This window comes from Anas platyrhynchos, chromosome 15 (assembly GCF_047663525.1).
Source record: "Anas platyrhynchos isolate ZD024472 breed Pekin duck chromosome 15, IASCAAS_PekinDuck_T2T, whole genome shotgun sequence".
Classification (NCBI taxonomy): domain Eukaryota; kingdom Metazoa; phylum Chordata; class Aves; order Anseriformes; family Anatidae; genus Anas; species Anas platyrhynchos.
The window spans coordinates 14059618-14073133 of record NC_092601.1 but is presented as its reverse complement, the minus strand read 5'-3'; the positions used below and the strand labels follow the sequence as shown (position 1 = coordinate 14073133).

Here is a 13516-nt window from a genome sequence, read left to right as displayed (position 1 = left end):
AAGGCCCCTTCCCTTCCCGCGGGGAGGCTCCGCCTGCCGGACGAAAGGCCCAGGGAGGCGGCTGAGGAGCGGCCGAAGGGGCGCAGGCAGGGGCCGGTCGTTACCTGGTGCCGGTGGAGCGAAGGAAAGGCAGAGCCCGCGGCAGCGGCGGCAGAGATTGGCCTCGCCCCGCCCGTTTTACCGAGGCCGCCGGGAGCCCCCGCCCGCCCCGCCCGCGCTGTGCCGCCGGCAGTGGCCCGCCCTTGGACCGGGACAACGGCTCCGGCCCTGCCACCTCACGGATTCCCCGTCCCTCACCCGCTGCGGCTCCTGAGGTGGCTCTGCCGCTGCTCCTGCCCCGGGCTCTGCCCGCCGGGCGGCCCCAGGCCTCGGCGTCCCCCTCAGCAACGTGAGGCCTTGGGCAGCTGCGAGTGCAGAATGCCCGCTAACCGGGCAGCCGAGCAGCTCGGGGTTGGTTTTCCTTTCGCTTGCCGCTTTCCGATGGGATTTCCCAAAGCTCTGGCAGGCTGAAGTGCTTTTGAGCCCGTGCTCCGCACAAAAGAGCATCAGCCCCCAGTAACCACTGGACTACTGCGCTAAAACAAAATGTCACGGGCCTGTTTTCAGCAAAGGAGTCGAGGCTTGAAACAAGCCCTTCTGCTCAAATATTTAGGGAGTGTATGCAAATACAGTCAATGTGAAATCTGTGGCTCAGTTACTTTTTCTAAATCTTCGGTCCCCCCAACCCTACAATGGGCTTGGTGCTGTGATATACTGCAGTCAGCAACTGCTCAAATGGAAGAACAGGGTATGGGTAACTTAATATGTAACCAGCCCAAAAACATTTATTTACTGGTGTTCAAGAGAAATGACTCAGCCTGCTAGGAAACACTGGGTCATAAACATGTTACTATTAAATAAAGAGGCTCTTTGTACTTGTTTGGATGCAAAATTGGTGAGAAGTTAGAAGAATGAAAAGTAACATCGGGACATTCAAATAAGTCACCAGCTAACATCAATGTAGCACCGACTTTAGGCAATGATTGTTTATTTTAAAAGATCTATGCTCTAGTTATGTGAAAATTTTAACATGCTGTAACCAAAGTTGAGCTGATCCCAACACCTGAAATCTAGCACATAATTTGGTTAGACACTCAGCCAGTCACAACCTCGCAGTAGGTGGCTCAATAGTTTGCAGAAAGGTGAGTTACCTCCCTCTGCTACACCTTCTCTTTCTGTACTTTGCAACTGTTTTTGTGTCTTTAGAGCAGAAAATGCACAAGACGGAACAAAAATCACTGAGCTTAAATCTCTCAAAGTCTTTGGCGGTACAAGGCCAGGTCTTCTCAGGATCTTCTCCACCCGTTCCACTGGAGCCCTGCCAGGGCACGGTGCACTCTGCTCTAGCAGAACAAAGCACGTATCACTCCCTGGGCACTGCTCCAGCTCCCCAGGCTGCTGCGTCTTGTCTTGGGCAGCTGTTTTTTGCATCAGAGCCAGGCCAAGAGGCTTGAGAAGGATGGCTTAGATTCATCTCTGCCTCTGCTCCCTGGCTATGAGGAGCAATAGAGCCTTTCGCTTCTAGAATTTAAGTGAAACTTGGTCCAATAGTCCAATTTTGTTAAAATAAGCTGGCACACAGTTAATTTTTCCACAGTTCAGGGAAAAAAAAAAAACAAACAAACAAACAAACAAAAAAACTACTCTGTAGCAAATAAAAACTATTTCAAAAATTTTCAGCAACCAACAATGAGCTCTAAAACATAAAGCAGGCTCAATTTTATCAGCTAAACCAAATTCTGTAGAAAAATGGTCAATAGGAATAAAAATTGATTGTATTAGAAGTATTTCAGTTTTGATGCTCTAGAAAGCAGTTATGTATTTAGAAAAAAAAAAAAAAAAAAAAAAAAAAAAAAAAAAAAAGCTTTGTTAACTGACACCAGGTATAGGGAAACTACAATGCATGGCCAAACAATCCAAGGGCCACGTCTAGTTCCCCTCTCTTTGCACATGCTTGCTTTCTTCCCTTCCAGTTTGACTGTGATTCCCAGAGCATTCCTGCACTCACACCTAGCAAACCTGTTCTGCTGTATTCTTGCCCTTGCTATCAACCACAAAGTTAGAGGTACTCACAGCAATTAAAAGTGTGAGCTGAACATGACAGTGACCAGTGCAGCAAGGAGTTTCTGACTGGTAAAACTGGGCACTGCACACTGCTGTGCATGTAGGAAAAGCTAAGGGCACAGGGAGCTCAGCAGCAGCATGGGGATGGCCCATGGCTCCAGGGTCTTGTGGCAATGTGTGGCAGGGATGTACCGGGCAAGGGGGACTCTGTAGAAACACTCCTGAGTGAGGATGTGTGGTGACCTTTATGTCCATGGATGAGGGGATGATCATGTATATGCATTAGTATGAAAATTGCCTAAAGTATCTGAAAGTCTGATTTCTCTCTTGACAATTAAAGAAAAAGTTTCTCACCAGACATTTTGGTTAAACTGATGAGGGCCCCTTCTTCACACCATCACTGGTGTCGGCCAAAGGAAATGGGTGCTCCATGCAGTGTAGTTCAATTATCAGTAAAAAGGGGACTGCAAAGCACTTCAATTTTGCCACTAGATCCTGCCATCGTCCTGACTTACAGGGGATTTCAGACATTAACAAGAAAAGCCGATTATACACAAGGCAGGCTGACAGAGCAGCCGTTCTCCTCTCATCTGCTGCTTCAACTCAGTTACTGCCCTTCTTGAGCTTCCCTGGGGTACTGATCTCAGTAAGTGGACACAAGCCTGTTAGCTGTAATTTTTGTTGATCCTTCAGCTGCCTAATAATGAAGACATTTTGCTTTATATTTTTTCCTCTCTTTTCAAAATGTGGATAGAGCTTTGCTAGAAGGGTGGAGTTGAGGCTCAGTCCACCATGTATCTAACTGGACCAGCTCTGATCTTGTCTTCTGTGGGAAAGCCAGCAGTTTCTCACTTTCCCACACAGTGATCCTAACACAGATTCGACAAATAAAACAGACTTTGCTCTTCTCAAGCCAGCAGTTGATTTCCACAGACCAAGAGGTTACTTGGTGTCTGCAGCACTGCTGTAATGTGTGTATTCTGCTTGCACAAGTGAATTCTCATAAGCAAGGTAAAACCTACGCAATAACCAATCAGAACTCTAATCTGTATGCTCTGGTGTCTGAAAGCTTTTCAGTTAAAAGACATAGTTCACTCTAATAGTTCTATAGCTATTACAGATGATAAGACCCACAGTTAAGAGTAGGGGACTTCACAATCTATTCAGAGCAGTCATCACACACACAATATTCTGCATCAAGTTTGTCTGCTCTGTTCAAGTTATAGGTACACTTCAACAGTCTTTTCATGATTACCTCGGAGCTTCCCTCCTAACTACATTTGTCTGCCTCTTCAAACAGCAAATGTAGAAGCAAGATCCAGTTATAGCCAGAGGTTATAGCCAGAGGTTGGTATTCTGGGGAGCACACCACATGTGCAAGCAGACAAGGTGCATTAGTGCATCTTTACCATGTGATGAGATGACACAGTGCACTGCTGGACACCTGCAGACAGGCTGCCTACAATTTGCCTAAAGCATTTCTGAAGAAATGTGCAGATTGCTTACAAGGACCCACATCGGTGAGAGGAGGATGGATGGGGAAACAAACTTAACCTCCAGTCTCTCCTCAAACTGCTCTCTCAAGATGTAGCCTTCTTGTCACAGTCTAGGTGCATTAATTTACAGTGCTCTCTTCACATCTAATCAATTGATTCTATTTAAGGTGGTCAACAAACATTTAGAAGAGTCTACATTCAGTTAGCCAAATGCATACACTTACCAAAAATTTCGTTTCACTGAGAATCCAAGGATCCTCCGCAATAGGTCTTCTAGCTTGTAAGGACAAAAGTCAGAAGCATGTACGTTCGTCGCACGATGGGCAGGGCTAGTAAGTCTGCTTATCTAAAGTCTGAAAGTTTGAGATAACCATTTTGCCCAAGAAAACTTGTCCTTGCTTAAAAGTTATGTAATTAATATGATCGTAATAGCATTATGCAATGAACACAAATAAAATCTAGTACACATAATAGCTGATATAGCAAGATGGAAAAAAAACCACCATACACTTCAATCGTGTACCTCCTGACACAGCAAGAGGTTGCTGAAGCAAGACTTCAGGTTGTATTGAAAGAATCGGTTGCTTTGCAGAGCTTTGAAATCCTGTTTTTTTGAGAATAAGGTGTTGAATGAAATCTCAAGAGGGCTCTGCTAAGATGGCTATGTAGTCCATTTCCAGTCTAATTAGATTGGATTTTTAATGATTGATGAGACTAAGAAAACAATTTCACAGAAACACAGAATAATTCCGGCTGGAACGGACCTCTGGAGATCATGTAGTCTAAATCCCTGCTCAAGCCGAGTCAGGTAGAACAGGTTGCCCAGGATGTATTAAGTCAGGTTTTGAATATCCCCAAGGGGTGGAGACTCCATGACTTCTTTATTCAATGTAATGTTTCCTAGTGACTTGTATTTACTGTACATTGTAAGAATTTCTGATGGCCTTCTCGTTATATTGAGCTACACATTATTAAGTTATTAGTCAACTAAAATGCTACTCAGTAAAGGAACAGTTATAGCTTTTCTTTTCATGAAAACTTCAATGACACAGTGTAATTGATTTAAAATTAGCATCCAGTTCTAGAGAAACGACAAAGAGCTTTTAGATTGCTAAGAAAGTACTCATTTATTCAGTATCTTTAGTGTTATTGTCCCTTTTGATAGGGTTTTCAAAACAACCCAGTATTTTATGGAGGAGTAGCCACAAGTTTTCATAACTTTGCTTTTAAGATAGAAGTAGGTCTTGCTTTGTGTATCTCTTTTCTCTCAAATGTTTCTTCGAGATTGCCAGTACCTATTGATGCAAACAGACCATGGTTTGGTACAATTAAGTCGTTAAATCTGAAAAAGTAGTTATCTCAGAAGGATAAGCAAACATGAGGAGTACTCCTACATCATAAGGAGTATTCCCAAACCTTGAAGAGCCTGTTCTTAGACTTGATACAAAGCCAAGGTACTTGGGAGGTAGAAACAAAAAATATTTTCTGCCTATAATACTAATAATTTTAAAAAATCAGGAACCTGCTTTTCCATGATTTTTGTGTGTGCAATAAATAGCACTGTACCCCAGAATGACTCAGACAGGAATCTAAGAAGCCCACTTTATTACATAGCTAAGAATGCGAGAAAACTCCACAACTTGTACACTACAAAGGTATTTAAAGAAATGCTTTAACCTAATATTGGAGAATTTCACTTCAAAGTAGTATGCAAACAAATGTTGTTTGCCTTCCAAGGCACTGTAGTATAAACATAAAAGATGCAGATGCTGTATATTTAACAAAAACAATATAAATATTGTTAATCTAAGTGACAAAACAGCACATTTCCTTCCATTACAATCCTTAATTTAAAAAATGTTAGTTTTATTCTCAGTCATAACATGTAATACAATGACAATACAAAACATTCCTTTAGTGACACCTACTCAGAATATGTCCCCTATGTTATGCTAGTATAAGTACTCAGAACACCATGAAAATTCTGCTGCGCTATGCAACAGAAGTTTGGCTGTCTTCACTTCTGATAAAACTGTTCCTCACAGACCTGACTCTGCAAAGTCTGAATATCATCCAGTTTGAAATGCTCCTTAGAAGACTAAGTACTCGCTGAATTACATAAATTTAACATTACACTATTATTTTTTAAAATAAATTATCTTTCTCAAATATAAATAGTATCAGATTCCTCAAAAATATTCCTCTTTTAAACCTTGTACCTGGAAAAGTTTCAATGCAACGTGAATTTAAACATTGTCTTATTGCTAGGAAAAGAAAAAAAAAAAATAACCACCTTCACATGGCAAAGAACATAGAATTGTGCTAACCTGAGTTTTAAATGAACTAATACTGAACTTATGAAGGAAAAAAAAAATCTATTTATTGCTCAGCCTACCTTAAGAAAATGAAAATATGAAACCAATCCAGATCAAACAGATTTCACATGCAGTTCACTAAAAAATCAGCATTGATTCATAACAGTGGTTCTTTGGCTGACTGAATGTGATGTAGTAGTTGATTACAATAGACTGGTGTTCGATGCTTATGTATAATCACTTCAATTTCTCTCACAAGCAGTTCTGGATATAAAATGCTGCCTTCTTTTAAAGCATCTGTAAAACAAAATATGGTTTATAAAACATTAGCTGCTCTGTCTTTCTCTGTCCAGGTTCCCTCAAAGTAGCTGAAACCTAACCTGGAAGTTTTCTGTTAGTTGCGCAATCATGAAAAACTAATTCCCCTCTCATTTACTGAAGTCTGCATTTTGATATCTATATGCTTGAATGCATAAACGGATACACCAATAAATTCCACAGAATTTATTAAGAGATAGGGTATGGTCACATCCTGCAGTGGTTAGTGTCTATGGTCCATATCCTGTCTACTGTTTATACAGGGTTCTGATACATCAGATATGCTCATATTCCGACTCTAGTGAATACTAGATAAAACATTCTGCATACAGGTGAAAGGTCTGAGCTCATACTCACTGCAACTAGTCCCTAGCAGTAAGAGTTTTCAAGTGTTACATGGAAGTAGCATTCTTTGTAAAGCATTGTCAAAAAAAATATATATGACTGAAAGTCTTACTTAGGACTGCATTTTGAGTATCTTGATCTTGGTCATCCAGATGTATCAACAGTTCTTGATACAAAATCTCAATATTACTTTTCATTACAGATTTCATATCACTGTCTTTTACACAATTAAACCAATTAGTTAAGGTGCGAGCAGCTGCCAGTCGTACATCACGTGAAGCATCATCCAAACGCTTTAGGACTTCTGCAAAGGAACAAATATACAACCAATCATCACTATTAACAGAGAAGTTACCTTTTTATTTTTATTTCAAAACACAAATTTATTTTGTAATCACTGAAATTGTTGTTGCATTTATATACATGACATCTTTCTGTCTTTTGAACTTGTGGAATACATGTATATTCTTCCTAAAAGCATGCATAGGATTGTTATTGGATTGTTTTCTAAAAGTTAATTATGTTGTCAAAATATTAAAATACATTTATTAAATTATTTAGATTAGTTGGCTAACACACTCTACCTTCATACCAATATGATACTAATAAGTTTTAGAGAAAGTATCTCTATTTGGCAATACAGCACTGCAGATTAGTAGTTTCTTCCTCTTTTTTTTTTTAAAACCTACCCCACACAACATGGAGAACGATGTGACTACCATTTATATAACACATTACTGTTCTACTTTCACTATAGTTAAAACATTATTTCACATAGTCTAAACTAGGAAGCAAGGCAGATGAAATACTGGTAAGCCTTGGAGACAATAACACTGACTAAAGTTCCATCTAGTGGTCTAATGTATAATAACATCGGGAATACTTCAGCTCAGTTCTGCTCAGCTGGTAGCAAGGGCATATAAAAATGATATTAGCATATCAGCAACAGAATATCTTAATAAAATGAAATGTTGCAGTTGAAAAGCTAGTACAGAAAGGGCCTGCAAGAAGCAAGTGCTGTTGGAGTCATACTTAATACCTACTCACGTGTGTTAACATCTTGATTCTTTAAAATGCATACCTGTACTTTATATACTTTATGCAGTCTCACTTGGCAGTAACAAATCATAGAATCATAGAATCATAGAATATCCTGAGTTGGAAGGGACCCTTAAGGATCATCAAGTCCAACTCTTGACACCGCACAGGTCTACCCAAAAGTTCAGACCATGTGACTAAGCGCACAGTCCAATCTCTTCTTAAATTCAATCAGGCTCGGTGCAGTGACCACTTCCCTGGGGAGCCTGTTCCAGTGTGCAACCACTCTCTCTGTGAAGAACCCCCTCCTGATGTCAAGCCTAAATTTCCCCTGCCTCAGCTTAACCCCGTTCCCGCGGGTCCTGTCGCTGGTGTTAATGGAGAAAAGGTCTCCTGCCTCTCGACACCCCCTTACTAGGAAGTTGTAGACTGCGATGAGGTCGATTGTTAATTGATTGTTAATTGATTGTTATGCTCTGGTAAAAGACGTATTCAAGTGGAGAGAATATCTGTCCAGGCATGTCTTCATCTCCGCAGGATTAAGATGTTAAATTGCCTCTCATATACAAAACTGTTGCTGACCGTATGATTTTGCCCAATCTACTTTTTCCACTTTTTTTTCCCCCACTTTTCCTTAATTTTATATAAATTACTATATAAAATTACTCTAGGGGATACGTACCCAAATAGTTAAAACACCAGATAAAAGAACAGAACCATAGCACTAGAATATGTTTATGGGAGTAAAATAAACATGTGTGAGAAACCAAGTCAACATGAAATCTACACCTGTTTGTAAAGGCTTTTTTGCTCTTCAGGTAGTACTAAAGCCATTAGACATAGCAGATTTGTCATTTCTTAGTCTGTGTTAGTACTTTCATTGCTACCAGCTGCAATTAAACTGCAGGTGAGGTGGACAACCTTTGGAGTGAATCCTAAAGCTCCAGAGAGAATCTGCTTACTGCTCCAGAACGAGGACTTTTTATCATTACAAACAAAGCTTCTATGACACTTCAGGAGAAAAAGTAAGTGTAATTTTTCAATATGGAGATGTGCCTCCATCATAAAACCCCAAAACTCTCACACTTACCTGGGTAAATCTTGGTAAGCTGGTCTTCATCAAACTGCCTCCCACAGACTTTTAAAAAAACACCAACAATACAGCAACCCATCAGTCGACTAATTTTAGAGTCTTCATCCATGGCAGCAATAATTTCGGGCATTAGCACATCTTTGACTTTCAAGGTCTAGAATTAACAAGAAAAGCATATAAAAACCAACAGCTTTTCAGTCTCTCTGAAACAATGTGCTTATTGGTTACATCAGTTATCATTAGATCTGACAGATACTGGCTTGCACAATTTAAAAAGATAAAGTTAATTATAATTACACCTGAATCTCCTGATGTTAGCTTCATTTTTACCTCTAAAGAAGCTTGGGAAATGGAAAATCCACCAATAGAACAGCCATTTCATGAATACTCAGTATATATGCATGAGTTTTACATTATCTGTAAAAGCTTTAGTCTTGCTTGTCTTTTTATTAAAAAAAAAAAAAATCTTGGCAAGACTTTCAGTAATTTGGAGATGAGGATTATGTGTATGTACCAGTAGATGGTGCTCTTATTCCAAAAGGAAGCTTTTAAATAAAGATTTTAATACAACATTTTTAGTGAGTTTCATTATTTGACTTTAATATGTACATTTCATATACATTAATGTAAAAGGGTGTTTAGGTCCCCCACTGATTCAGAAAAACATTTAAACACAACAGTAGTCTCTGATGTTATTTTCATATACGTGAAATCAACCAGTTACATGTGTTTAAGCATTCTGTTCAATTAAGGTCTATTATAAAGGCAATAAAGATTATAAGCATTTAATAAAACTTAAAGTCCATTTGTTTTTAAAAATGTCCTTATATTGAACATTTTTCCTTCCACATGCCATTTTTGCTAGCAAACAAGCTTCAAAAACCTCCTCAGATTCAATTAATCCTTGATCACTACAGAACCTTACATTTCTTTAAGCATATTCCTTGCCAGCTCTCTATTTTAGTTTCTATAGATACCCTTCAAGTTCCATCTCAACTCCTCCTGCCCTTTCCAGGAATCTTTTACATTTTTTTCCTAAATGGACCTGTGGGTTCCAAGGCAACCAGACAAGTTGTCTTCACCACATTACACAAAAGCATGTACTGGCTAGCTCCAGTGCCGCTCTGCACGTACTGGCTAAGGGGCCAGTTATGTCAAGGGCCTGAGTATTTGGTGTCTCAGAACTGGCGTTATGCTAGAGCAGATCTACAAAATTTCATGATGGCAAGTTCTACACCATATAGCAGGTCTCAGGTCTTTTGTCAGGATATCACCCTCTCCTCACTTCTGATCATTTCAGTTATTAGCACTCAGTTGCAATTAATTTTATTATGAAAACTATACATCCACCTGAAAATCCTACTTAAAAAAAGGATTTTTTGTTTATTTGTTTTCCTTGCATTTATTTTGCTTTCCTGCCTAAGATTTCAAAGTATGCTTGATGAGAAAGAGAATTTACCTCTTCTGGTGAAAGTGTTTCACAGTGAATTAGAGCCCAAAGGCATGATACAGCTGTAGTGCGGATGGCAGCTGCTGTTCTTCCAGCATGCCACTGCAGATTAGGAGCCAGAATGTCTTTTATCACAATCTCAAGGTAGCTAGGGAACAGCCTGGAGCCAAAAATAAGAAAGCAAAACAAAGGTTCATGAGAAATTGGTAGAGAGACTGACAGGATGTAAAAGAGAATTTTCTGTCATAGAAACATAGGCAGAAAAGGGGGGAAAAACACAAAAAAAAACACAAAACTTATAAGGTAACATGTTTATAATGTATGTGATAAGCCTTTCATAACTTAATTTTTCCAAGGCAGTATTTAAACAAATACCTAACATTCATGGAAAGGGGAGCCTGGTCTTTCTTCCACTTCAGACGATGCCCATGACTCACTGTGTTATCTTGGTAAACTACTTACCTTCTCTCTGTCTCATTTTCTCCGTCTGTGAAGTGGAGATAACGCTCCATGTGAATGCTGTGAGGATTCATTAATATTTGTAAGGCCCTTTGAGACTGTCCAATGAAAGGTATTCACAATGTGAAAAGTATGAAAGCTATTGATGAGACCACATCTACTGATATTGCAGGGAGTCTACCCAGAATACTTCAGCTTTCCCTTGGCTCAGAATCTTGTCTCCCTCAAGGATGTGAGGTCTGTAGGATTTTTAAACGGTGCCAGTCCCAATAGCAATTTGCTTTCATTACAAACATACAAATCTGTGATATTTTTGCTGATGTGTTTTCCTGATCCTCTATTGAATGTGTTGTTACAATACTAAAAGCTGTTGCAAGAATCAAAAATTGCAACATTCCCTCATACCCTTTTAATTTCATCTCAAGCAATTTTAAATTAAGAGAGAAAGATATAAATCTTACAGACAAGTTTAAAAAGACTTTTCTGCATCAAGGAAGCCATGTCTGCCTGGCCCGTCAGTAAATAATTAAAGCTCTGGTTATTCACTTTGCCTCTGTGCCTTAAAGAGCAGCTGGCAGTGTGCAAAACAGATTGACTATTAACAGGCTAAATCTACCTTGACTCACATCCCACTCTATTCAGACTTCCAGCAGACCTGGACTGCAGCCACCTGAGTGCAAAACAGCACATCACCACCCTGGTGCTTGACAGAAAGGGAAGAAGCTGTTGCTGATTTTCTAAGAGTCCTACAATGCCAGGATGAGTAAGTGGTTCCCACAGAGAGGTGCCAAGCCACAGGAGGAACGTAACAGGCAAATGTCGACAACAAACAATTATTGTTAAGTACCTTTTAACTTCTTTTTTTAAAAAACACAAACAAAATTAACAACACAATATCATCCACCAATGGTAAAACTTTCCACAATAATATTATATCAATGTAATCACAAATGTAATTGTATTTACTTCTTTCCTTTAACTATTCTTTACCCATTGCAGTTAGATCGTGTCGCTAACGTATGATTAGCTAGCCTGCCAGACTTTTGTTATCTACTGCACATACACAAAACTGACAACCTCTTATCTTCTACATGATGAAAATACGTATGCCTGGCTGCTGCTTAGTCACCTGGCTAAAGAAGGGAGCAGTCTCAGAAAGTTCGTTCTTGCTTCTTGTCCAGCAGATGGCACTTATGATTCAGTAATAACAAGAAATCTGACTTCCCGTTAGACACATCTGAATTTGTCAAAAACCTTTAGATTTACTATTTTAAACACATTCCTAAGAGTGAATAATTTTCCATTCAAAAAAGTTGCCAGAAAAAACGTAACTAATGATCACCATCATTCCAAAGCAGCTCCAAAGCAGTTCTGGGCTATCTGATCAGTAGCTGCTTCTGTTCTTAATAAAACCCTCTATTAAACTGTAAAGAAAAACAATCTGTCAAAACATAGAGGTAAATTCCATCAGCATTATGTTAACCAGAATGCTATGCTATTTGTGAGAAGTCTTGTTCTACTGCTTTGAAATAGAATCAGTAAAGCAATACTTGGCAGTTATCTGACACAATAACGTCAGACTTAAACAAAATTAGATGACCATACAACTGCGTTTAGAAGAATAACTGAAACCCTTCCTATCTAAACTGTTAAAATGTTTTAAAGAGCTGAACAAATTACTACCAGCAATGAATGTGATTGTGTAACCAAAACTTACTACTACTTCACTGCCCTATCTCTCATTACCATTAAGATGTACTTTTTGCTGTTGCTAATGCATTTAATTCTCCCTCTTTCCATTTTCAAATCTTACTGTTGTAAATCTATGTAACTTAATTTTAAACGTGAGCTATTTCCATGAAAGAACATATTTGTGCTATTTGTATTCAGTTAGTTGAGACTTTATTTTAAACTGGATAAGAAACAACTAAAATGTAATCTATGCATATAACATAATAGTTCTTATGCAGATACAGAAGGCAAATAGAAGGCAAGCTTTAGAATTAAATTAAAATTGCTAACCCCGTTTTATGGACTTATATAATTAAAATGGAAAGAAATTTTATTTTTTTGTTGTTGTTGTTCGTTGTTTTTTTTTTTTCTTGGTTGGCTCCTTCTCTGCTTTCACAGCACTGCTGCATTTGGCTTTATGCATTTGTGGTTTGGTTGTTGTTTTTTTCCCAAACTTAATATCCTAAATCTAGGTAATTTGAAACAAAATTGGATTTGCTTTTACAAACCAAAAAACTCCAAAAATGTTTTGTAAACATCTTTTTAAATGCAAAATCTTTATACGTTACTTCCTCCAGTAAAGCATTTGATTTTATAGTGGTAAGTAAGATCAAAACTTCAAAGTGCCATTTCACTCCCTCTACTGCTTTTTAGTTTCTGAAGATAAATGTACTGGTAAAATTAATTGCTTTGCTCCTGTTCTCAGAGGACAGAGAGACTCATTATTAGCCATGCTGGGCCATCCTTAGCCAGGAGTCATTCTTGGTACAAACAGGTCTATTAACCTTACTGGATGTATCTAATCTCGACAAAAGGTCATTCACTCACGCTGCCTGGAGCTAAGCAACTTCCATCATGGCTATCTGTGGACAGGCAGTGTGATGTGTAGCTCTATTTGCTGAGTACACTACTTTGAAACATATTCTTCTATTTTTTTTCAATGGTAATTGCCCTTTTTTTGTGAATCCAAGTGAAGCTAATAGCACAGTGGGTTTGTTTTCTTCTTCCCTCATTTGGTTCCATTATTCATACAAATGACTGGGTTGCGCAGAAAAGATTTTTTATTCATCCTATTTGACTATTGCTCAAATAAAATAATACTGCTTGATGAGATTTACCTTGTGGTCCTCCACTGATGATCTCTCTCTACCAGCAGTACCTGCATGCC

The 13516-nt window shown here is 38.8% G+C and overlaps 2 protein-coding genes across 11 annotated transcripts in view; both read right to left on the bottom strand.

Moving 5' to 3' along the window:
* The window catches only part of SUN1 (Sad1 and UNC84 domain containing 1), a 30254-nt gene extending 29932 nt beyond the window's left edge, over nucleotides 1-322 (bottom strand). For 4 of the 9 annotated variants that reach the window (XM_072023893.1, XM_072023895.1, XM_072023900.1 and 1 more), the window contains exon 1: nucleotides 105-239. The gene's annotated coding sequence lies outside the window, so the exon portion shown is untranslated. Of the gene's footprint in view, nucleotides 1-104; nucleotides 261-297 lie in introns of those variants that run through there. The other 5 variants (XM_027469222.3, XM_072023885.1, XM_072023892.1 and 2 more) reach the window with 3 other exon arrangements.
* Nucleotides 323-4734: 4412 nt separating this feature from the next.
* DNAAF5 (dynein axonemal assembly factor 5) overlaps nucleotides 4735-13516 on the bottom strand; it is a 29558-nt gene continuing 20776 nt past the window's right edge. The window contains exons 10-14 of one of the 2 annotated variants that reach the window (XR_011803624.1): nucleotides 10168-10318; nucleotides 8706-8862; nucleotides 6690-6881; nucleotides 5995-6211; nucleotides 4735-4894 (exon numbers count right to left, since the gene is read on the bottom strand). Coding sequence is in view for 1 of the 2 variants with exons in the window: in XM_027469233.3 (XP_027325034.2) it covers nucleotides 6072-6211; nucleotides 6690-6881; nucleotides 8706-8862; nucleotides 10168-10318 (640 nt within the window). In the remaining variant the exon portion in view is untranslated. Of the gene's footprint in view, nucleotides 4895-5187; nucleotides 6212-6689; nucleotides 6882-8705; nucleotides 8863-10167; nucleotides 10319-13516 lie in introns of those variants that run through there. The other variant, XM_027469233.3, reaches the window with a different exon arrangement.